The sequence below is a fragment of the Trichomycterus rosablanca genome, chromosome 13, assembly GCF_030014385.1.
Source record: "Trichomycterus rosablanca isolate fTriRos1 chromosome 13, fTriRos1.hap1, whole genome shotgun sequence".
Taxonomy (NCBI): domain Eukaryota; kingdom Metazoa; phylum Chordata; class Actinopteri; order Siluriformes; family Trichomycteridae; genus Trichomycterus; species Trichomycterus rosablanca.
In genome coordinates, this window is record NC_086000.1 from 1673257 (window position 1) to 1698488 (window position 25232).

The 25232-nt window shown below is 40.4% G+C and overlaps 2 protein-coding genes across 2 annotated transcripts; one reads left to right on the plus strand and one right to left on the minus strand.

The window, feature by feature from the left end:
- The first annotated feature begins 2640 nt into the window (after positions 1-2640).
- hmgcl (3-hydroxy-3-methylglutaryl-CoA lyase) lies at positions 2641-12405 on the plus strand. The gene is made up of 8 exons (XM_063007730.1): positions 2641-2749; positions 5806-5886; positions 6511-6618; positions 7019-7114; positions 7931-8079; positions 8439-8691; positions 9625-9750; positions 10558-12405. Exons 1-8 carry the CDS (start codon positions 2663-2665, stop codon positions 10657-10659), a joined length of 1002 nt encoding a protein of 333 aa, XP_062863800.1. The 5' UTR covers positions 2641-2662; the 3' UTR covers positions 10660-12405.
- A 5303-nt stretch (positions 12406-17708) lies between these two features.
- On the minus strand, positions 17709-24951 carry gjb3 (gap junction protein beta 3). Its single transcript, XM_063006965.1, has 2 exons — positions 24882-24951; positions 17709-19805 (listed from the first exon to the last, which is right to left on the minus strand). The coding sequence occupies exon 2, from the start codon at positions 19678-19680 to the stop codon at positions 18835-18837; it is 846 nt and encodes a 281-aa protein (XP_062863035.1). The 5' UTR covers positions 19681-19805; positions 24882-24951; the 3' UTR covers positions 17709-18834.
- Positions 24952-25232: the final 281 nt, after the last annotated feature.

The window sequence follows — 25232 nt, forward strand, 5'->3', positions numbered from 1 at the left end:
AATCATTTTCCCCTGTAATTTCATTGTTAAAACATCTTTTTATTTATCTTTATAGGTACACAATTAAAAGACGTGTGTGAATGTGAAGTAATGATTTTTGAACACTATCAATAATATTCTTTTTATGATTGTTTTGTAAAAATGTGTTAATTTATCTTGTTTATACTTTTTTATAATAAAAATATGCATTTGTTATTACCTTTATTATAAACCTAAATTAAACAGTTACAACCTAAACTGTTGTGCTATCTTGTTGCAAATACATAAAATCACCCTTATTTGTGTCTTATTATGGTTTAATTATAAAAGGGAAAGGCAGTTGTAGCCTAGTGGTTAAGGTACTGGACTAGTGATCGAAAGGTCACTTGTTCAATCCCCTGCACTGCTAGGGTGCCACTGTTGGGCCCTTGAGCAAGGCCCTTAACCCTCAATTGCTTAGACTGTATACTGTCACAGTACTGTAAGTCGCTTTTGGATTAAAGCATTTGCTAAATGCAGAAAATGTAAATGTAAAAATGAAAAAGTTTGATAAAGAAGGTTCTTGGTTCCAGCCGCTCAGGTTGGAGTCTCTGCTCTGCCTGCCGGCTGGGCTGAGCTACCACATGAACAACGATTGGCCTGTTGTTCATATAGGGGTGGGATTAAGCCGGATAGGGACTCTCTCATAACTGATGCAACTACGACCTCTGCTGGCTGATTGATGATGCCTGCACAGAGGTGGGGAAAAGAGTGCGATCAGGGTGTGTCTCTCCATACACAGAGCTTATCCGCAGCTGATCTTGTCTAGTGTAGGTGAAAAGATGCATACAGCTGCTGCCCACGTGTCTGAGGTTATATATATATATATATATATATATATATACAGGGGTTGGACAATGAAACTGAAACACCTGTCATTTTAGTGTGGGAGGTTTCATGGCTAAATTGGACCAGTCTGGTGGCCAATCTTCATTAATTGCACATTGCACCAGTAAGAGCAGAGTGTGAAGGTTCAATTAGCAGGGTAAGAGCACAGTTTTGCTCAAAATATTGCAATGCACACAACATTATGGGTGACATACCAGAGTTCAAAAGAGGACAAATTATTGGTGCACGTCTTGCTGGCGCATCTGTGACCAAGACAGCAAGTCTTTGTGATGTATCAAGAGCCACGGTATCCAGGGTAATGTCAGCATACCACCAAGAAGGACAAACCACATCCAACAGGATTAACTGTGGACGCAAGAGGAAGCTGTCTGAAAGGGATGTTCTGGTGCTAACCCGGATTGTATCCAAAAAACATAAAACCACGGCTGCCCAAATCACGGCAGAATTAAATGTGCACCTCAACTTTCCTGTTTCCACCAAAACTGTCCGTCGGGAGCTCCACAGGGTCAATATACACGGCCGGGCTGCTATAGCCAAACCTTTGGTCACTCGTGCCGATGCCAAACGTCGGTTTCAATGGTGCAAGGAGCGCAAATCTTGGGCTGTGGACAATGTGAAACATGTATTGTTCTCTGATGAGTCCACCTTTACTGTTTTCCCCACATCCGGGAGAGTTACGGTGTGGAGAAGCCCCAAAGAAGCGTACCACCCAGACTGTTGCATGCCCAGAGTGAAGCATGGTGGTGGATCAGTGATGGTTTGGGCTGCCATATCATGGCATTCCCTTGGCCCAATACTTGTGCTAGATGGGCGCGTCACTGCCAAGGACTACCGAACCATTCTGGAGGACCATGTGCATCCAATGGTTCAAACATTGTATCCTGAAGGCGGTGCCGTGTATCAGGATGACAATGCACCAATACACACAGCAAGACTGGTGAAAGATTGGTTTGATGAACATGAAAGTGAAGTTGAACATCTCCCATCACGTAGTGACCTGGCCACTATCCTGCAAGAAGAATGGCTTAAAATCCCTCTGACCACTGTGCAGGACTTGTATATGTCATTTCCAAGACGAATTGACGCTGTATTGGCCGCAAAAGGAGGCCCTACACCATACTAATAAATTATTGTGGTGTAAAACCAGGTGTTTCAGTTTCATTGTCCAACCCCTGTATATATATATATATACTGTATATATACAGTATATACAGTATATATATATATATATATATATATATATAAAAAGGTTCTTGGTTCACAAATTTGCATGTGGGATCACAGGAACACAAGCAGTACGGGGACATTTCACCTAATGGAAGGAAACTGACAAGTGAAAAAATAGAAAATAATATAATTGGCCAAATAAACTGAATCTGGATGTTTCACAAAAGCCAATGAGCCCAAAGATAAAGCCAAAGATCTTCCATTTGCTTCTGAACAGAATAAAAGGTGAAGCAATTTTATTAAAAGGTATAGAATAGTTTGAAGGCAAGGAATCCTTATTACCGTGGGAAATTTAATGCAAGAATTTGAAGAATTCGATTTTTTTATTATTCATTGTTGTTAATACAAAGTTTAAATGTATTTGGCTGGTATAGTTATAGTGGGTATTCGCACTAGAAGTGGATATAATGATAAAAGGAAATCTGGTGGAACGTTTGTTAGTCTTCACTGTATGGGACACTGCTGCACTGGTCTGGTTCGCAGTGGATCCGTGTCAGTAGGCGTCAGTGCTGCTGTTTTTACTGACTGATCCTCGGTGTAGCTGCTCTGACCTACACTGACTGAATACATGAACATGGCGGCTGTAATGATGAGGATCCTACAAAGTCCGTTCACATATCAGCGCTGTTTCTCTCTCAGCACTTCTGCTAAATCTGTAAGTTTATTCTGAATAAAATGTGAATAAAAACGTTCATGATTTTAACTTATTTATAGCAGTTTAAACACAGAAACGGAGACGAGGACTGTTTGCATTATACATGCTGCGTTCAGGTGTTCGTCGGAACCTTGTACATACAGGTTTACGTGTGATCATAAATCCGATTTCTCCATGTAGTAGATTTGTAAAAATCTCACGTTTGTGCTTCTTTTCTCCGCTGAATTGCTTGTATTTTCTGCCAAATTGCTTGATACCTGCTGCCAAAACAAATAGTTCCCTGAAATCTTGCAATGTTATAGGAACAACAAAAATGTAAATAGATTTAATATATGTATTATTTTTATTAGACACATTTCATATACAGAGAATAAATCTAACGTGTATGTTAAATCTTTATTTTTTAAATGTATGTCTCACATTTCTGTATGTAATTATTTTATTTGTTCAGCTTTTCAGACTCAGACTCAGCTTTATTGTCATTCAACCACGTACATGATAGAACGAAATACAGTTTCCCAGGTCTCGGTGTGTGTGACATGAAGAAAATAAAATAGGATAAAATATAGAATAAACTAAGATAAGCAATACAAATGTAGAACAAACTGAGAAACTAAAAAGAGTACAAGTACAAAGTTTACAAGTATTGCACAACAACTGCAGCAGCTTATGTTTACTAAAGTGCATGATTGCAAAAGGTGTAGCAGCAAAAACTAGCAGCAACAATCCCAAGATTGTCAAAGTGACAGTGTGCCAGTTGTGTCCAGTATGGTAGTTTGTGTTGATAAGATGTTCAGTATATGGGGAGTAGAAGAGTTCAACAGTCTGACTGCATCCGGGTAGAAGCTGTTTTTCAGTCTAGATGTTTTTACCTGGATGCAGCGCAGCCTCCTTCCGGAGAGAAGGGGGGTGAAAAGTCCATGTGCGGGGTGGGTGGGGTCACGGAGGATGCAGGTGGCTCTTTCCCTACATCTTTTTATACATACAGTGTATCACAAAAGTGAGTACACCCCTCACATTTCTGCAAATATTTCATTATATCTTTTCATGGGACAACACTATAGAAATAAAACTTGGATATAAGTTAGAGTAGTCAGTGTACAACTTGTATAGCAGTGTAGATTTACTGTCTTCTGAAAATAACTCAACACACAGCCATTAATGTCTAAATGGCTGGCAACATAAGTGAGTACACCCCACAGTGAACATGTCCAAATTGTGCCCAAAGTGTCAATATTTTGTGTGACCACCATTATTATCCAGCACTGCCTTAACCCTCCTGGGCATGGAATTCACCAGAGCTGCACAGGTTGCTACTGGAATCCTCTTCCACTCCTCCATGATGACATCACGGAGCTGGTGGATGTTAGACACCTTGAACTCCTCCACCTTCCACTTGAGGATGCGCCACAGGTGCTCAATTGGGTTTAGTCCATCACCTTTACCTTCAGCTTCCTCAGCAAGGCAGTTGTCATCTTGGAGGTTGTGTTTGGGGTCGTTATCCTGTTGGAAAACTGCCATGAGGCCCAGTTTTCGAAGGGAGGGGATCATGCTCTGTTTCAGAATGTCACAGTACATGTTGGAATTCATGTTTCCCTCAATGAACTGCAGCTCCCCAGTGCCAGCAACACTCATGCAGCCCAAGACCATGATGCTACCACCACCATGCTTGACTGTAGGCAAGATACAGTTGTCTTGGTACTTCTCACCAGGGCACCGCCACACATGCTGGACACCATCTGAGCCAAACAAGTTTATCTTGGTCTCGTCAGACCACAGGGCATTCCAGTAATCCATGTTCTTGGACTGCTTGTCTTCAGCAAACTGTTTGCGGGCTTTCTTGTGCGTCAGCTTCCTTCTGGGATGACGACCATGCAGACCGAGTTGATGCAGTGTGCGGCGTATGGTCTGAGCACTGACAGGCTGACCTCCCACGTCTTCAACCTCTGCAGCAATGCTGGCAGCACTCATGTGTCTATGTTTTAAAGCCAACCTCTGGATATGACGCCGAACACGTGGACTCAACTTCTTTGGTCGACCCTGGCGAAGCCTGTTCCGAGTGGAACCTGTCCTGGAAAACCGCTGTATGACCTTGGCCACCATGCTGTAGCTCAGTTTCAGGGTGTTAGCAATCTTCTTATAGCCCAGGCCATCTTTGTGAAGAGCAACAATTCTATTTCTCACATCCTCAGAGAGTTCTTTGCCATGAGGTGCCATGTTGAATATCCAGTGGCCAGCATGAGAGAATTGTACCCAAAACACCAAATTTAACAGCCCTGCTCCCCATTTACACCTGGGACCTTGACACATGACACCAGGGAGGGACAACGACACATTTGGGCACAATTTGGACATGTTCACTGTGGGGTGTACTCACTTATGTTGCAGCTATTTAGACATTAATGGCTGTGTGTTGAGTTATTTTCAGAAGACAGTAAATCTACACTGTTATACAAGCTGTACACTGACTACTCTAAGTTATATCCAAGTTTCATGTCTATAGTGTTGTCCCATGAAAAGATATAATGAAATATTTGCAGAAATGTGAGGGGTGTACTCACTTTTGTGATACACTGTACATGTGCCTTTTACTACGAGTTTTACTTTTACTGTCTGTTTCTTTGTAGCATAATAATTCAGTTTATCTGTATTCAGTAAAATAGCAAAATATATTTCATATACAGTATACTGGAACAAAATCATAAACCTTTATTCTTTTGTTTATTAGAGTCGTGGTGAGTTCAAAACACTGGGCACAATATAGGCAGGAATACAGCTCGGACTGGGTGGCAACCCATCACAGGGCTTTGGGCAAATCAGACACAGCCAATCATGTCTGTGTAGGCGCCCGGCTGGTCGATAGTACAGTTGAGATTTGAACCTGGATCCCAGCGGTGGTCGGCCAGCACAACCGCTGTCCCACTCAACCGCCCCAACATAATCAGTACTGCTGTGTGTGTGTGTGTGTGTGTGTGTGTGTGTGTGTGTGTGTGTGTGTGTGTGTGTGTGTGTTTGTGTGTTTGTGTGTGTGTGTGTGTGTGTGTGTGTTTTCACAGGTTATTGCATTCACCAGATCACTTCCCGACAAAGTGAAAATAGTAGAAGTGGGACCCAGAGATGGACTGCAGAACGAGAAGGTGTCTTCTTTTTCATCACACATGCCAGTGAATTATCATTTACAGTGTTCATTAGGCAAAGTCTGGTTAAAAAAAGAAAACATTTATGTAAGGGATCTTACTGTCCAACAGACTTACTTTTTACTGGGTCTAATTCTGTCTCATCTGTCCGCTGTCTTAATCCTCAGTTTACATGGAAGATGAGATAGCAAGATAACTCATTTTAAGGCTATTTACTTACACAACAAAGTGAATCAAAGGGTGATGTGGGAAAACAGAGTTTGTAGTGCTTTAATATATTTTTTAACACATTTTAGTGCTTTAATTACTTAGCTGACAGCCTATGTGAAAAAAGAAAGCAAAAAAATTATGCATCAATCTGCAGAACGAAATTCTTATTCAAACTACTGGAATAACAGAAAGGTAAGACGTGATCATCAGATGATCGTTTCTAATGGCAAATTTTGACCTGCCTGACAAGTCCTAAGGGGTAAAGTGCAGAGAGTACATTTTTAGTTTCTTTCTTTTTATTGAGTTTTGTAACAAGGTGATACAACCATACATTCAGGAAAAAAAACATATACATAGAACATGAGAACGTGCTCACCTAATCCCCTTTTTATTATTCCCTCTCCGCTTCGTTAGACCGTCGTCCCAGCCGAGGTGAAGATCCAGCTGATCGACATGCTGTCAGAGGCCGGGCTTCCTGTCATCGAGGCCACGAGTTTCGTCTCACCCAAGTGGGTTCCTCAGGTGAGGCTGACGATCGTATCTTGGATTTGCTCTCGAACAGTGTAAAATGAGCTGAAACTAAAACAAAGTACATCTGGCCTGTGTGTGCTTAGTTTTTACATTAAGTAGTGCCGAATACTGGAACTTGTGTTTTTCTGAGTCCGATTCGGGTTTTGTCACCACTGTACAATTGCGACCTCTGCGGTTCATGGTGAAAGTGTTTCTTGCTGGAGGGTGCACATGATAGTCTCAGCTCTCCTCAACCAGCTCGGATGATGAAAGCGACCAAAGAACAACCGGAGCAGAATTGCCAATAAATGGATTCTTGTTGTCATGATGTATCCTGGTTTGTAGAAAGTGTTATAAGTAGGGAACATTTTCCTCATGAATACTGTATAATGTCGCCTTGTTTCTTTTCTAGATGGCCGATCAGGAGGAAGTGATGCGTGGCATCCAGAGAAAGCCTGGCGTGAACTACCCGGTACTGACGCCCAATCTTAAAGGCTACAGAGCCGCCGTGAGTACCCTAGTCAACTACAGTTCTGTGTTTTTGATCCTGGATGGGGTTTAGGGTTCTGACCAGTCAGTAACTGTATACATACAAGTTAAATGTTCTTAATAAACTGGCCATTCATTGTAGCTATAAGCAGAGTGTTCCTGATAAACTGGTAACTCTGGTAATTGTGCATGATGATGATTAGTGTGTCACGTACATGGAGAAGCCAGGGGTGTGTTCGTCCAACAATATATGGACAGCACATTGAATATTTGCTTGTGTCCCTGAGCTCGATTCACCCTTCAAACATTATACAGTCCACATATGTTCCAAAACCAGTCACGGTCTTACTGGAACACCTAAAATTAAACCTGCTGCCTTGAGGTTGTTGTGCTTCGTTATTAGTCCACTTTCCGCAATGCACCATCTACACTGGCAGCAGAACAGCTACAGAGGACAACATTACCGCTGCTATGCCTGGCACAGTGGGTACACTGGTACAGGGTTTGGATTTAATTTTCCTTTGTTCCATTTTCATCATTCTGGTCAGGATCTCAGTGGGTCCGGTTTTACTGGTAATCACACAAGTCCATCACATGCCTGTCTAGACACCCAGCCAGCTGACAGCACCATTGAGAGTTCGAACCCGGATCTTGGAGGATGTGGGCTAGCATGATAGACCACGGCGCAACCCCAGCACTCGGGTTTGAATAGTGACCAAATAACCCAGTCTGGTTCATGCCTGACAGCCCATGATGTTATAAAGCTTGCTCGACTGTGAACAGTTTCTGAACAGTTTCTATGTGACTCTGACTGTGCTTACTTTTTTTTCCTCAGGTGAAGGCCGGGGCGAAGGAGGTGGCGATATTCGGTGCCGCGTCGGAGCTCTTCAGTAAGAAGAACATCAACTGCTCGGTGGAGGAGAGTCTGCAGCGCTTCGAGGAGGTGATGAAGGCCGCCAAGGAGGAAGGAGTTCCTGTACGAGGGTGAGGTTAAAGATCTGACCCGACTTCTACACGTGCTAAATTAACATTAAATGAATGATTCTGGGTAAAATCAGGTATTTTATGCTAGAATATACAGTATGTGGCCAAAAGTATGTGGACACCTGACCGTAAGGTTGTTACACATCCAGTTCCAAAACACTCACACAGAGCTGTGTTTTTTACTAAATAATTAACTAATTATTCATTATAAACAACCGGCTGCTTGGGCTACCTGGTGATCACCTGACCTGTCAGTGCATGCCACCCTGGGGTGTAGATTTATTACAATCAAAAATTACTTCTATCAGAAATGCAATTAAATATAATTAAATGAAGAACAACTGGTTCCTCTCGTACAGGTACGTATCGTGTGTTCTGGGATGCCCGTACGAAGGCAGAGTATCCCCGTCCAAGGTGGCAGACGTGGCGAAGCGCCTATACGCCATGGGCTGCTACGAGATCTCGCTGGGCGACACGATCGGAGTGGGCACGCCGGGTGGCATGGCCCAGATGCTGGAGGCGGTGATGAAGGAGGTTCCGGTCGACGCCCTGGCGGTGCACTGCCATGACACTTACGGCCAGGCGCTCGCCAACATCCTGGTCGCTTTGCAGGTCTGGAATAAGAATAAACTACAAATGCACTCACGTTCCATTTTCTGTTTATTCTTACCATCCGCTTTTTCCTGGTCAGGGTCACGGTGGGTCTAGTTTCATTAGGTAACACTGGCTAGAAGGCAGGAAAGTCCATTGTAGGGCTTCGTGAAATCGGGTGTGTTAGATTTTAGGTCCCATTATTAATTCTGTTTGATGCACTTGCGCTGTTTGAACACTAGAGGTCACAAATAACACCGAGTGACCACAGCGATCCTGGCCACACGCCTGTCAGGTTAAATTACTTATTATTATATTACTTTGTTTATTATTATTTTATTACTAATAGTAGTATTTTATTATTATTATTATTATTATTGTGAGATTATATTATTATTTTATCTTTATAATATATAATAACAGTAATGCAATATTACAGATAAAGTAATAACAATAGTAATGATACTAATAAAGATACTATTATTTTTCTATCTTAATTATTATATTTTTATATTATATTATTGTAACAACTATTGTTGTTGCTGTTGTTTTTTAAATTTTTTTCCCTTTTGCATCATTGCATAGTTAAGTTCTGTTTTTTGTAGTTTAATTAGTTAAATTAATTAATATAATTTCTAATCGACCACATATTTCCTCCCCTAAATTGAATAACTGTCGTGTCACGTTTAGCAGCAACAACTGCAACCAAACTCTAGATGACTGGAGATTATTTGCTCACACTGGTGTGATGGAATTCTGACCCACTTTTCTTTATACAAGGGTTTTTCTGAGTGCAGCTTCACAGTTTTAACCTCCTGCCAAGGCATCTTCATCAGGGTTTTAGTAAACACATGGTCACAATCGTTTTGTGTATGATATTTATTTGAATAAGAATAGGACAGTATAAAATGGAGCCGTGCAGCTTTAACACTGGTCACGTTTTGGGTTCTGCAGAGCGGCGTTAGCGTGGTGGACTCTTCAGTAGCCGGGCTGGGTGGATGCCCGTATGCTCAGGGGGCTTCTGGAAACGTGGCTACAGAGGACGTGGTGTACATGCTGCACGGACTCGGCATCCATACGGTCAGCAGAAACTTATTTTCCTCTACAGTAATAATGTAATAATGAACAGAAGTGAATTTTCAAGATGGCAAAAAGTATGTGGACACCCAGAAATCCTACTCAAAACTACAGTCATTACATATTAAACTGGACACAGCCATGTTAAAACAGGACAAGGCATTCCCCAAACTGTTGCCTTAAATCTAAAAGTTTGAAGGTTTTGGTGCAGGTGGTGTTCTTCTAGATTCTGAAGTGTGAATTAGAGTCCACTAGTGATGTGCTTTATATCACTCAAGTCAGAGCACGACACAGTGGAAACTGAACAAGAACAGTTCTTGTAATGAAATGACATATTCAGTTTGGAACTCAGTAGTGAGCGTTGCTGCCAATGACACTTTGAACCCTTTTTTTTTTCAATTAGATAGATTAATATATAGAGTAATTTCCCCTATGCAGCACAGGGGCACGCCAGATCTTCACCCGTTCAGAGGAGCGCACTGTTCTCTCTGTATTCCTCAGCAGTCCATCCTGCAGCCTCTGGCATTTCCTTCCTGAGACACAGCAAATTGTGCCCATCCAAGCAGATCTTGATCAGACTGCTGCATCACCCGGGTGCCCCAAACCAAAATATTTTCATGCCCTAGTTGCTGTCTTCCTGCTCTCTGAGCTCTTGATGGCTCAGAGGAAAAAAAGTGGGATCAGCTGACTTACAGAAGTCACTGTGTTCGTCTGTGGATGGGGCGGCACATACTTTTGGCCATGAATTATTGGTTTAATATTTAAAACCCTTATTTGTAACTGTTTTATTTTGGTGTGTGTGTGTGGCAGGGGGTGGACCTGCCCAAACTGATGGATGCTGGTTCGTTCATCTGCCGCTCCTTAAACAGAAGAACCAGTTCCAAAGTGGCCCAGGCGTCGTGTAAACTCTGATCTCACTGATTTAGTGTGTGTGTGTGTGTGTGTGTGTGTGTGTGTGTGTGTGTGTGTGTGTGTGTGTGTGTGTGTGTGTGTGTGAGAGACACTTTACATGTCTGTAATGAGCGACCCGAGCCCCATAACAACAACAATAGAAAGTGCTTCCTGTGTTTTGAAGTCCGGGAGGGTTCCTCCTGGATTTACTGATTTCAATCTGGACGTGTTTGTCTTTCCGAACCTCTTCTGTTTCTTTGGAAAGAACGGGAGCTGCCGACGACCCTGTAGGGATCGATGAGCGTTCACGGCATTGTTCCGACGGTGAAGTGTACCACACACACTTCCCTACCAGGTCACACTTTCCGTTCACTCTCAGATTATAGGAGGCGGCGTGAATCATGAATCAGACGGGGAGACGCTGCAGCACTGGAGGACTTTGTGTAGTTGGTTTTGTAGTGTGCCTCTCTCTCTCTCACACACATACACACACAAGCTCTGTTTATAAGGTGGTGTGTATACGGTGGCTGCTTCTCATCCAAACTCTTCAGACCTGGTATAAATATATGGAAGCAAATACGTGGGAACGTTCGGTTCCTTTATACTCACACCAGATTCATCCTGTGGGCGTATTTTTGGATTTTCGGATTCAGCTCTGCATCATTTAACCAGCATTTTAACAAAACAGACACATAAAGGTTCTAGAAATCTGTATTTCAGTGGTTCCTGAAGTTTTTGTCAAGATGCAGAATCTGCTATCTCCATATGAACCTATAGTAAACTAACATGAGGTCTGGAGCAGTAGGGAATTTTGATCTTGTAAATGGGTACGACTCAATTGGGAGCAAAATTGGAGAAATGGGTTCAGATCTACCTAAGAAACGTCTAATCTTATTATGATGTGAGGCCTGCTTGGCTGTGGACAGTGTCCTGCATCTTCCAGCAGATTTTAATTTGTGCCAGTACTGTATTGGGGTAATCGATGATGCTCTCTTGTAGTAGATGAAGTAGAGTTATCGGTCCTGATAAATGTCCTCTCAGCACAGGGGGACAAGATTTGGGTTTCATTTATTTTTCTCAACCTTGGCAAGTGACAACTGGTCAATTTTTGTATTGGGTGCTGTAAAACTAGCTCAGATTATATTGGCACAGAGAAGTCTCCAACGTTAAGTGACTATAGAACATTCTACACTAGCAAATCAGTAAATAACCCCTAAAATTGTGTGTATATAAATATTTGACCTCATAATGTCCCTGCTGTGCCAATCTAAAGTGAGAATCATTACCCATAATGCACAGCTTCGTCTTACCGAAATGCACCAGCTATTTTGGAGATGAGTTACTATTCTGGAACACATCAAAGGATTCTTGTACAAAACTTCAAAGGATCAAAGGAACGAGAAGCTTCTGTTGTTTTTATTTCTATAAAAGAAAAGATGAATGTACAAGTGAATGTATAATAATTGATATGAAATAAATGTGGATCCTCCTGCTTTTCTGTTCCGATGTAGACGGTGGGACGATGTTTTGTTGTGCGGGTTTGGTTTGTTTGTCATGGTTTAATTTTAGTGACGTTACTGGACTGATGAAAAACAGACTCTGTGCTGCAGATGCAACCACGAGGTGAATTTTACCAGCAACAGCGTCTTCGGTTCGTCAGATTTACAGATTTGTGTTTAATGATGTTTTCTGTCATATTTTTTGTGTTGGAACGACTAATGTAAATCAGAGAGATTAATTTTAAATAAAATGTAGATCCTTAATAAATACGTCTGCTTGGCTTTCTTCCTGACCGTGATCTTGCTGGATGAGTGATCTTTTCAGCTAGAGCAACAGCCGCTCTTCTGAGAAGCTTCTCACAAGACTTTGAAGTGTGTGTGGGAATTTGTGCCTGATCTGTGGCATTGATATCGGTCAAGAAAGCCTCAGTTGATGTTCTGGTTTATTCCAAAACTTTTCCTTTATATAACTGATGTAATACTTCTGTTAGCAAGTGTTTTTTTTTATGTATTCATTTAATTTATATTAAATATACATTTATATTATTTATTTAAGGCTTAAACAAGAAAAAGCAGCATACCAATATCTGCATACAAAATAAATACAACTTTCCCTCCAAACTTTTACTTTCTCTTTTAGAGCCTGAAAAAAAAGTCAAAAATTTTACGATCAGAATTGATTCTGGTAAAGCTTGATGTTTATCGAGTGCCACCCAGAAACCACAGGACAGGAATTCACCCTGAAGAGCATGCTAATCCATCGTAGGTCACCAATGATATAGTCCATGACTGACATCTAAGTGTGATTCATTGCTGCCAATCCAACGTCTGTACTTTTTTGGTGGTGGAATAAAACCTAAAGGTCCCATCATCAGCTAAAATGATGTTTTCCCTCATAAAAATAATAAAACAGTCCTTACTGATGCCCTTCACCCATGCCTATAATCTTCAACCCAGCACCATTCTGTCCCTCTGTACTCCATCTCTCAGATTTATCCCTGTATCACACCCCCCAGCCCATCCCCATCTGATATTCCCAATTCTATCACCCCAGTCCCAGGACCAATTCCAGTATCACTCTTTTCTAATCCCATCTCCTCCCACATCAAGATTCTTCTTCTCAAACCCTGTCCTATTACTTTAAATTCTTATACGCCCCAATACAAACAAGACATGCACCGACCTAAGTCTTCTCAACATTATTTCTTTGTAGATCGTTATTCCTTCCCGCAAATAATTGTTTCTCACAAGGAAATGAATTATTAGTCCCATTCTGTCAGGAAAAAGCAGATAATCCGGCTCTACCTGACATAAACGGCACAGTTTTTCACCTGTGTGCCATGCAAATGTGTCATCGTGCCAAATCTGTGCTTGTATTGTTCTGTTTTGTAATGATACCAGTTAAGAGTAATGAGGATTAAAAAAATAATGAGGAAATAAAAGGAACTATGAGGAAATGCTAAAATGGGTTCTAACTGAATCTTTAGATAATATATATATAAAATATACAAATAGAACATAGTTAAATTGGTTTTTATCTCGAAATCTGATGAATATAAATTATGCTAACCTATAATCCGAATAATTTATATTAAATAACTTATTATTTGCTAATTAAAGCCTTTTGTTTTGCAAGGTACTGAGTCAAAAATGTATTTGTTAATTATTTATTTATTCTGAGTGGTTAGCATCTGCAATAAGCTTGCAATAAGAAGGTCAATTTGCAAACCCGGTCTTTAAAAAAGTTGCATACAAATGTCATTTTTTAAAAGTGCTTTGCTTTATTAGGTTCTAAATCTATTATTGACCTGTTTACTAGGGCATTTTATTTATTATTATTAGCAATATTGGCGTTTTGGAAACTTCTATGATAATCTTATTAGCAAAATGCTAACTACAACACCGATATTTATTATAGCATAATGCTAGCGTTTTGGTGTTATAAATGATCCATGAAGATCAGTTTGATTGTATTAGTGTATATTTACAAGAAATTAAGAAAAGACAAATATGATCAGATCAGTGTAACTAGATAACTTTATTCTGATTAATTTTATTAGATGTAGATTATACAATTAAACTAATAGAGATGAGCTTTAGCTTGATGAGCATTTGCCTATATATACTGTATATATATACTTTTTAGATTAAATATATTTTTGTATTGGATAATGGCTGGTCTGATTAAATTAGAATTTTAAAATAAATAGATCAGATGAATTAATGATTAATGATGCACTGGAGAACCACACATCACACACTTTGGCTAAATAAACTAAATACTAAGTAGATTAGATTCCTTAGCTAACTTTAGATTTGGTTACATATATAAATAAAATAAGATTTAAATGGGTTCAAATCCTGATTTTTTATTAAATAAATATCAGATTTTATCAAACACTTCAAAGAAATATAAATCACAATCATAAATCAAGTCAATTTCAAATGAATTATTAAATATGTATTGCAATCCTGTTTTTTACCATTTCATTTTTATGTTTTACCGCTGCTTCATCCTGGTCACAGTCGCGGTGGGTCCGGTTTCCAATGCAGGAGCCAATCCATCGCAGATATAGCCAATCATGTCTGTATGTAGGTGCCTGACTGGTTGATAGCACAGCTGGAGATCCACAGCTGGATCCCAGCAGTAGTGAGCTAGTGCACCTGAGAGTCCAATGTAAATTTATCCATTTAATAAAACAATCTAATAAAACAAGGATTATAAGAATAAAATAGGAAATAAAATATTTACAGAAAAGCAAATAAAAAGTCTAACAGATTGTTCTGCACTTACACTGGTGGGTTACAGGGTGTGGTTGACAGTGAAGGCCACAAATATGGTCTGCTTTTGTAAAATACTTTATTAACATAAAAATATACACATTAAAATCAGACACGTATAAAAATATTTTTCAAAAACACAGAAAATATTGTGACGTGGCCACAGTTACTGTGCATAATTAAAAGTCTGCAGCAAAGACCAGCACGTGTTTCCATTTACTAAATCTGAATCACTTCTGAGACAAACTCCCACATTCCACAGCAAACTGGCTCAAAAGTTCTGATTCACTCAGAGACAAAAATCATAAACCTAAACCACGGAACAGATCAGGATCTGTTTCATCAGGACGTGGTTTAAATCACGCCGAGCTCCGTGCTGTGTTCGTTCAGCAAATCCGATTTTCTTTTTTACAGCTTGTTGTTGTTTTGTAGGATCTGAAGTGCTGAAATACTTTTGGTTTATGTTCAGGACTGGAATGTTAAAACCCTGCAGGCTGCAGACGTGGTGAGATGAGGAGCTGATCTGTAGCTTTAATGATCTTCTGGAACAAAACAGAGGAAGACACACCCAGACCTCCATTTACCCACCACACTACTGTTGTTCTCCTTTAGAAGAGCTTTAAAAAACCTCTTTTAGTGTGACACGATGTAAAATATATAAAGACACACTTTAAACCTGTTTTAATTAATTTATTTTTTCATTTTCATTTTCAGCATTTTAGCAGACGCTTTTATCCAAAGCGACTTACACAATGAGCGGAACACGATGAGCAATTGAGGGTTAAGGGCCTTGCTCAGGGACCCAACAGTGGCATCTTGGTGGTGGCGGGGCTTGAACCGGCAACCTTCTGTTTACTAGTCCAGTACCTTAACCACTGAGCTATCACTGGCCCTGAATTTAGGAGGATTTAGGGGACTTGGAGGTGTCTCTGGTAGAAATATGTTATAGAGAGTAACTTAAAGTCTATGTGAATAGTCTCTGAGGACGTGGCATGGTGGCATCAGTCCATTTTTTCCACCCCACAGCTCCGACGTTCTTTCAAGGTTAAAGGCAGCAGCGTAAAAATATTCTCAATATTCTGCAGTAATAGCAGCACTAAAGTATTTGCCCGCTTTACTGATGCACGTTTCAATGCATTTCATTTCTGTCATTGTGTTTTAGTGTTTAGCTAGAATATACAGCATTTAAGTTAAAATTCTGCCTCTTTTTTAAAACCTGATGTACAAATCTTCAGTGAAGTACATTAAGCTTTTATTAAAGGTGCTTTAATACATTGTTTTCAAACCAACCACCAACCTACTTTACAAACATTTTAAACAGTCTGGATTTGTTTAAATAAAATGTAAATAACGCATCAGTTTTCATATAAAACGTGGTTCTTCTGCTTAATATAATTGGTGCATTAATATTGTTTTATAACTGTTTTATTATGTTGTTTTTACATATATGTATACATTTACTTTGCTTTGTTTTACCTGATTATTTCATTTGTTTGGCTTTTTTCAGTCTGTTTTTAACAAACTATAATAGAATGAAGCTACATGGAAAGAATTGTGCATTAAGTTTGTACTTTTTACAACATATTTGACTCGAATGTTAAATTCAACTGTTTTTAACATCTACTTTAATCTTACATACGACCACTTTTGTGGGGTTTTGTTTCATTATTTAAATGTATAAAAGTCAATATATATGTGCAAACGTAGTTATTTACCTTAAAATCTCCTTAATTTAGGTTTACATTCGTTGTACTTATTAAAGAGTTCATGCTAAATGAGCCTTTCTATCAAGCTTATTTGGTTTTGCTTTGCATATGTTCCACTTTTCTTTAATATTAATATTTTAACTTTTCTCAGTTTGGTGTTTTACTGTAAGACAGAAATGAATAAAATAAATAAAACTCTATAAATAAAGTATTTTTTTATATATGGAAACCGTGTTTATGTTACCGTGTTTATGAAGAATGTCTCTAAGGTGTGTCTCTATAATGTTCCTGTGCTCACCTGTTACCTGTGACATGTTTTTAATGTGTAGCAACGCAGGTCCGTCTTAAATAATAAAAATCTGGGACAGTATGAAGATCTGATTAATAGATTCAACCATTTTTTCAGCCGTCTAGTGATGAAGAATTAAAAACGTGCTTTAAAAAAGCCAAAGCATTTTGAACTGATCCTGGTGGTTCATCTTCAGATCTGAATCAGATGTTGGAGTACACAAACCATTGAGCTATGCACGTCCTCTGTGGAAGGTCTTCCACACGTTTACTCTTTGTTATTACTGTGTAATAAAATGTGTTTTCCTGAGGTAAAGGGATCATTTTTTCAGGATCTTAAGAGATAATTAAGCGCTAGCCTACATTTAGACAGACGATTTTCTCTCGGCCTTCCTCGTACTCCTCTCACTGGTTGAATTTTACAGGTCAGTTATTCTTAGGGCACTTGCAGCTATACAATTTCAAATAAATATGAATGAAAATTGGCAGGCGAAACCAGCAGAATATGGTGCAAACTTTTAATTTGTAAAACTCTGACCTAAATATTTGTGTCTGCTGTGCTGACGCCCTATCCAATAAATTATCCAACCTTTCTGCTATGCTACTCATTTAGCCTGAACATGGGCGCATCCCAAAGCACCACAAACAGACCTGACCTTTAGTGTTGAGACTATGAACGATTAATATTTGCTTTAAAGTGAAGCACAACATACACATCACTTTACTGCATGTTATTTCTTGCAGTCACCTATTTCTTTTATCTGTGAGGCCTCCAAAGCCAAAAATGTCAAACATAAACATATTGCAGCTTTAATTTAAACCTATTTGACATTTTCTAAGTGCTTTAATAATAGTTCTATATTAAATGTGGGTTTAGTTATTCATTTATTGTCTGTTTACTACAGATTTATCCTTTTTAGGGCCGTGCTGGGTATAAGTGGCCAATCTATTACTCATTTTTCTATAAATCTGTGAGAAAATGTTCCCTCAATCAATCAATCAATCAATCAGTTCCTCATAGGAATAATTGAGTAACTGTGTAAATAAACGGTCTTCAGGTTTTTTTTATGGCCAGCAGCAGTAAGTCAGTTTGTAGTGAAACCTTGAAGACATTTCTCCACACGTACAAGGTCCAAATTCCTCAGTATTCATCATCGTTGGTGTCATGAACATTCACTAAGCTGAACTAAAGTTCTATTGAAGCTGGAAGGTGTGAACTGGCTTTTTAAGGCTTGTTCAACAAATCCCAACTTGCATTAAAAGGTTTTGCTCGTCCTGCTTGATGTCACTGGTGTCCTTTAGTCATCGAGTGAGTGGTGACTCTATTGTTCTTGAATAAAGGTTTATCGCCAGCATTGTCGTTTAGATGCAGGTGTGTCCTGTAGTTGTGACCTAAAGAAACGACCATCTTTTTTAGAAAAAGGAATTTCAGCTCCACCTTAACGCCTTTTCATTTTTAATAGGAATGGTTTGTTGGTCCCAGTAGTCCTGGAGGACGTGCTTTATACACCTTGTACTTTAGGTGTAGATGGACCACTTAGTCCTGACTTGAGGACCAGTCTTATTTGCTCTCTTTTTGTGGACACAGTATAGTAAGAAGACCACAGACATCCTGACCTGAGGAACCACATAAAAGTGTTTTACACCAGTGTCCAAGTATTTAATAAACAATGGTTTGATCCGGTTTGGCACAAACACCACCTTCACTGGTCTACTGAATCAAGTTCAGGATGCTGACTTGACCTGCTGTCTTGTGGGACCTCATGGTCCGACCGCCTGAGGTTGTTTTGCTCGGTTTATACACCAAGACTTGAAGCTTAGATTAATTATAAGTTGTTCTGTAAATCCAACGCCTCAAAACATAAAAAAATAAGAGTCTATGAATATATTTTTCTGAATCTAAGAGAAGGTGATTCTCCACCTTAGGCCACACTAAGGTTCGGAGCGGACGCCCTCATGAAAACGTTGGCCTTCTGGTCTACAGCGTGAAGGTTGGACTTCGTTGGGGTCTTGGGTTTGTACAGTGGTTTGTGCTCTAGATCCTGCAGGGCTAAGGTACAGTTGCTGTCCTGGTCCGGGTACTGCAGGACCGGCATCTCCCGACGCACCTTCATTCTCCTGGCCGTGGCTGTGATGCGCTTGCCCACCAGGTAGATGATTTCGCAGATGCTTAGAACGATGCAGAGCGCTGAGGCGCCCACCATGAAGTAGGTGAAGAGCTTCTTTTCGGTGGGCCGGCCAATGTAGCAGTCCACTATGTTGGGGCAGGGGAAGATCTCGCACTTGACCAGTCGTGGAAGATGGAAACTGTTGTAAATGTGGTGCAGGACATACAGGAAGGCGATTTCGATGCCCGTCTTGGCGAAAAGGCTGAGCAGGTAGGTCCACCAGAGGCCGCCGTGTTTCTTACCCGTGTTGTTGTAGAGCTTGGCGTCGGCGCCGTGCTTGGTCCGGTACTTGCGCTCGCGCTCCTCCCTGTACTTGACGTGCATGACCACCAGGAGCGACGGGCACGTCACGAAGATGAGCTGCAGCGCCCAGAGACGGATGTGCGACATGGGGAAGAAGAAGTCGTAGCAGACGTTGGCGCAGCCCGGCTGCTTGGTGTTGCAGTCGAAGTCCTTCTGCTCGTCGCCCCACACTCGCTCGGCTGCCACCACGTACACCATGACACGGAAAACGAACACCACCGAGAGCCAAATGCGGCCGAACGCCGTCGAGTACTTGTTTACCCCGCTGAGCAGGGCCTGCAACGTCTTCCAGTCCATGGTTTAGATCGCTCAAAAAAAATAAAACTTAAATCAAAACCTGAATCCTTTATTCTTTCTTGTTCTACTTACACTCAATTCTGTTTTTTGTCCTTTTTTCGGATGTTGAGTCTCAGGATGGCAACCTGAAAAAACAAACAGAAGGAAGGTGTAAAGGAAGGAAGCAGAAACATAAAAAGTTCTGATTCGCTCTTAGTTACCCAAACTAAACAATACTATGGACGTGACTCATACTGTGGAGTATCTTGCATCAGCATGGAGGACTCGACTGCTCAAACTTACAACAGATACAATCTGCTAGATTAAAACTCAACAACTCAACCCATCTGAACGTGGAGCTTCAGATTACAGAGTTGAAGGGGCCTTGAATTGGAACCATTGGAAGGATTTGTTTAGGCCAATAATGCTGGAATCCAGCTAAGCTATCAACCAGTCGAACACAGACATGATTGCCAATCCATTGTTGTGACCTAAGGAATCGACCATCTTTCTGAAATGGAATTTCAGCTCCACCTTAACCGCTTTTTATTTTCAATAGGAATGGTTTTTTTTTTTAATAGTTTATTTTAATGGTTTTTTTACACCTTGTATTTTAGGTGTAGACGGACCGCTTAGTCCTGACTTGGGGACCAGTTTTATTTGGTCTAATCTCACTTTCTCATTCAAGACAGTCACCTTCTATGGTCTTGTTCCCAGACTGTAGACAGAGTCAACCTTTAGGTAACCTGAGGTAAGAAGACCACGCAGCGCTGCTCTGTGTTCTGTGACACCACGTACATGTCCAAGTATTTAATCCTGTCTGGGGTATGTTACTGCATTGAGCCCAGTGATTGCAGGGTAACTTGACCCACTGTGAACCTAAAGAGGATAAAGCACCAGTAAAACATGAAAACGAAATTTAACCTGGATGGTGTAAACATGGTAAACGCATTTAGCTACCAACAATTAGGGCAGAACACAATTCAAGTCAACGGCCTTACTTAATAACCCAATAGTGGAGTCTGGAAAGGGTTTGAACCCTTAACCTTTTGATTGACAGTCCAGCAGCCGAACCACATGGTCACCACTGCTCAGTTAGTATTGACTGATTCTTTTTTGTCCATGTGATCAGCACACATCTTTGTTAAATCGATTTGAAAGCACGTTATGAAATCTTGGGTGGTGCTTCTGTCCGACAGGAACCGACAGGCTTGCTAACTTTTTTTTAAATGAAATCTGTCCACAAACTTTAGGAAGCTGTCACCTTTATCTTTACCCTCATCTTCACCATGATGGCTACTCACAGAAAAAAAACTTCATTTATTATGAGACCTGGTGCAAAATGCATTTGAGTACATATATATATCATATATATATATATATATATATATATATATATATATATATATATATATATATATACAGTGTATCACAAAAGTGAGTACACTCCTCACATTTCTGCAAATATTTCATTATATCTTTTTATGGTACAACACTATAGACATGAAACTTGGATATAACTTAGAGTAGTCAGTGTACAGCTTGTATAGCAGTGTAGATTTACTGTCTTCTGAAAATAACTCAACACACAGCCATTAATGTCTAAATAGCTGGCAACATAAGTGAGTACACCCCACAGTGAACATGTCCAAATTGTGCCCAAATGTGTCGTTGTCCCTCCCTGGTGTCATGTGTCAAGGTCCCAGGTGTAAATGGGGAGCAGGGCTGTTAAATTTGGTGTTTTGGGTACAATTCTCTCATACTGGCCACTGGATGTTCAACATGGCACCTCATGGCAAAGAACTCTCTGAGGATGTGAGAAATAGAATTGTTGCTCTCCACAAAGATGGCCTGGGCTATAAGAAGATTGCTAACACCCTGAAACTGAGCTACAGCATGGTGGCCAAGGTCATACAGCGGTTTTCCAGGACAGGTTCCACTCGGAACAGGCTTCGCCAGGGTCGACCAAAGAAGTTGAGTCCACGTGTTCGGCGTCATATCCAGAGGTTGGCTTTAAAAAATAGACACATGAGTGCTGCCAGCATTGCTGCAGAGGTTGAAGACGTGGGAGGTCAGCCTGTCAGTGCTCAGACCATACGCCGCACACTGCATCAACTCGGTCTGCATGGTCGTCATCCCAGAAGGAAGCTAACGCACAAGAAAGCCCGCAAACAGTTTGCTGAAGACAAGCAGTCCAAGAACATGGATTACTGGAATGCCCTGTGGTCTGACGAGACCAAGATAAACTTGTTTGGCTCAGATAGTGTCCAGCATGTGTGGCGGCGCCCTGGTGAGAAGTACCAAGACAACTGTATCTTGCCTACAGTCAAGCATGGTGGTGGTAGCATCATGGTCTTGGGCTGCATGAGTGTTGCTGGCACTGGGGAGCTGCAGTTCATTGAGGGAAACATGAATTCCAACATGTACTGTGACATTCTGAAACAGAGCATGATCCCCTCCCTTCGAAAACTGGGCCTCATGGCAGTTTTCCAACAGGATAACGACCCCAAAGATGACAACTGCCTTGCTGAGGAAGCTGAAGGTCAAGGTGATGGACTAAACCCAATTGAGCACCTGTGGCGCATCCTCAAGTGGAAGGTGGAGGAGTTCAAGGTGTCTAACATCCACCAGCTCCGTGATGTCATCATGGAGGAGTGGAAGAGGATTCCAGTAGCAACCTGTGCAGCTCTGGTGAATTCCATGCCCAGGAGGGTTAGGGCAGTGCTGGATAATAATGGTGGTCACACAAAATATTGACACTTTGGGCACAATTTGGACATGTTCACTGTGGGGTGTACTCACTTATGTTGCCAGCCATTTAGACATTAATGGCTGTGTGTTGAGTTATTTTCAGAAGACAGTAAATCTACACTGCTATACAAGCTGTACACTGACTACTCTAAGTTATATCCAAGTTTCATGTCTATAGTGTTGTCCCATGAAAAGATATAATAAAATATTTGCAGAAATGTGAGGGGTGTACTCACTTTTGTGATACACTGTATATATATATATATATATATTTCATTGCAGCATTAATACACCGCATGACCATAAGTATGTGAACACGCCTTTTACTTATTAGATTCAGGTTTTTCAACACACTTATTGCTTACAGGTGTGTATCCTTAATTATAAGTAAACTGAAAGCTTCAAACTTTGCAGCATGGTGCACCGGTGCACAAAGCAACGTCTACAAAGACATGGTTTCTGACATGCGTCTTATTTTCTATCTGTTGGTATGATATTGCAAGCCAGACGTTCTCGTCAAACATCAGTCAATGGGATCAAACTTCCTCCAATTCTTCAAAATCGTCCCACAAGCACTCAGGTGTCTGATACATCAAATCCTACATGGATTTATTTTCATTAAAGCTCTGTTTATGCTGGTAAATAAATAAGCATATGCATTAATATTTAAATACTATTGTGTGTATAAAAGTGAAGTGGATGTTTGTACTGGAAGTAGAATAAATGAGAACAAAAGTGAACAGAAGTTGAATTCTTCCTTCCCCCCACTTCACATGTGAGAACTTGTGTTTGCTCTTTATAGGTTTGCACTGTGGTCGGTGTTGTTTGGAATTAGGCTGCCAGACCAGTTTAGTAGAACCTTCACCTCCTTTGTTGCATTGCAAAATCGTGCCGACACTCCCTTCCAGAGCAGGCTTACAAAAGTCTGATCAACAGCTGAAATCTAAATGTGTAAGAACACTTGCTGAGCTTTGGGGTTGAAGACTTGGGTCGTGGCTCACTACTTTGTTCCAGACTTCATATGAGTTATAATTCAGTGTTCCACTTTCTACCGTACAAAATACTGTAAAAAGATTCAGAATCTGGATAAGACTGTTGACTGTGTGTGACATTTAACCCCTCAAACAGCACTGCATGTGTTAAATGTAAAAAAACTGGCTCAGGAGTACTTTGAAAAACCGTTGTTACGTAACACGGTCCGCCGCTACATCAAGAAATGCAACCTGAGACTCTGTTACACAGAAAAAGGTCAGAAATCAATTCTGTACAGATTCAGCTCATCTCAGATGGACCGAAAGACAGCGGAAATGTGCTGTGGTCGGACAAGTCTCAAATTCTCAAGTGCCATATTATTATAGTATTTTAGAGGAACACATCCCGCCATCAGTTCATACATTTTTTATTTAAGTAAGAGGATACCAGACCTCATTCTGTACACGCTACATCAGTCTGGCTTTAAACACACAGAGTGTGTGTGCTGGACTGGCCTGCCTGCAGTCCAGATCTGTCTCCTTTTAAAAATGTAAAGCGCATCAGTGCATCAGTCACAAAAGTGCAAAAATAAGTGTCCTCAGTTCCCGAAAGTCTCATTAATAGTAATGCTGATGAAACACAGGGGTAAACTCGCCTCTGTTTTAAATTTATCCAAAAATGGGGTTTAATCACATATATTTATTAATTCCTATTCATATTCGCTTCATCAATCCATTGCAAAGCAACTCAAACCCGCGTTATTCATACATTCACTCACATCTAGAGACAATTTACACATATATCCAGTCCTCGTATGCAAGGGTTAAGGGCCTCGCTCTACCCAAGGGCCCAAGAGATTCTCAAATATTCCGTTTTCCACCAGACAGTCCTGTATCTTGAATACAGCACCACAACTGCCATCAATTAACTTATCTGATCTACAATCTGCATGTTTTTGGAAAGTGGAATGTGGGGAGAACATACCAACTTCCTTACAGACTGTGAACGGATGAGGGGCTTGAGTACTAGTTCTCCGGACCCTGGAGCTGCCTGCTACCCACAAAACCAGTACATTATTACTACTATTATTATTTTTAAAATGTTGTTTATAAGAATTTATCTTTGTAAACGTTAAATAAACATATCTTACAAATATATTCAGTTTAAACTGTATATTTTTATGTTAAAATTGATTTTTTTAACTATAATTCGATCATCAAATCCAACTTTTCAGCTTGTACAGAGCTGCACTGACTCTATAAACACTTCATTAATGTTTATATGCACTAATAGTATATAAAAAACATACATTAATCATTTATTGTGTATTTCATTAGAAACAAGTTTTGTATTTTATTCGTTTTATACTATTTTTAATAAAGCGCGCCTTTTTGACACGTTCACAAGCGCCAAACTTTCTGATCCCGTTCGGTTTGGTTCAGCACCGAAACTGCATTAATTCTCTACATGAATAAATCGCGAACAGATCCAGTACTCACCAAACAGCAGTCCAGATGTGAAGGTTCACTCCTATATTAGATTTGTTACGATTTTCTAGCTGTTTCGATGTAAAAACTTGGATAACTTCAGGGCAGCACCTTGTTCAGGGTGGAGTAAAGAAGTTTCAACAGGACGCATCACAACAGAGAACTGTTTTGTGGTTGCCAGATGAAACATTTATACTCCCACATGATATTTCTCAGACTGGTGACAAATGTAACTGAAAGTTCAGGTACCAAAAGGTGCATTGTCAACCTGGTAAGTGTCCCTTACCTCTAGGGGGACAAGTAGGCCCAAACTATCAGCAAAACTTCACCAGCAGTATAATAAAGCCATTAGATTTACGAGAT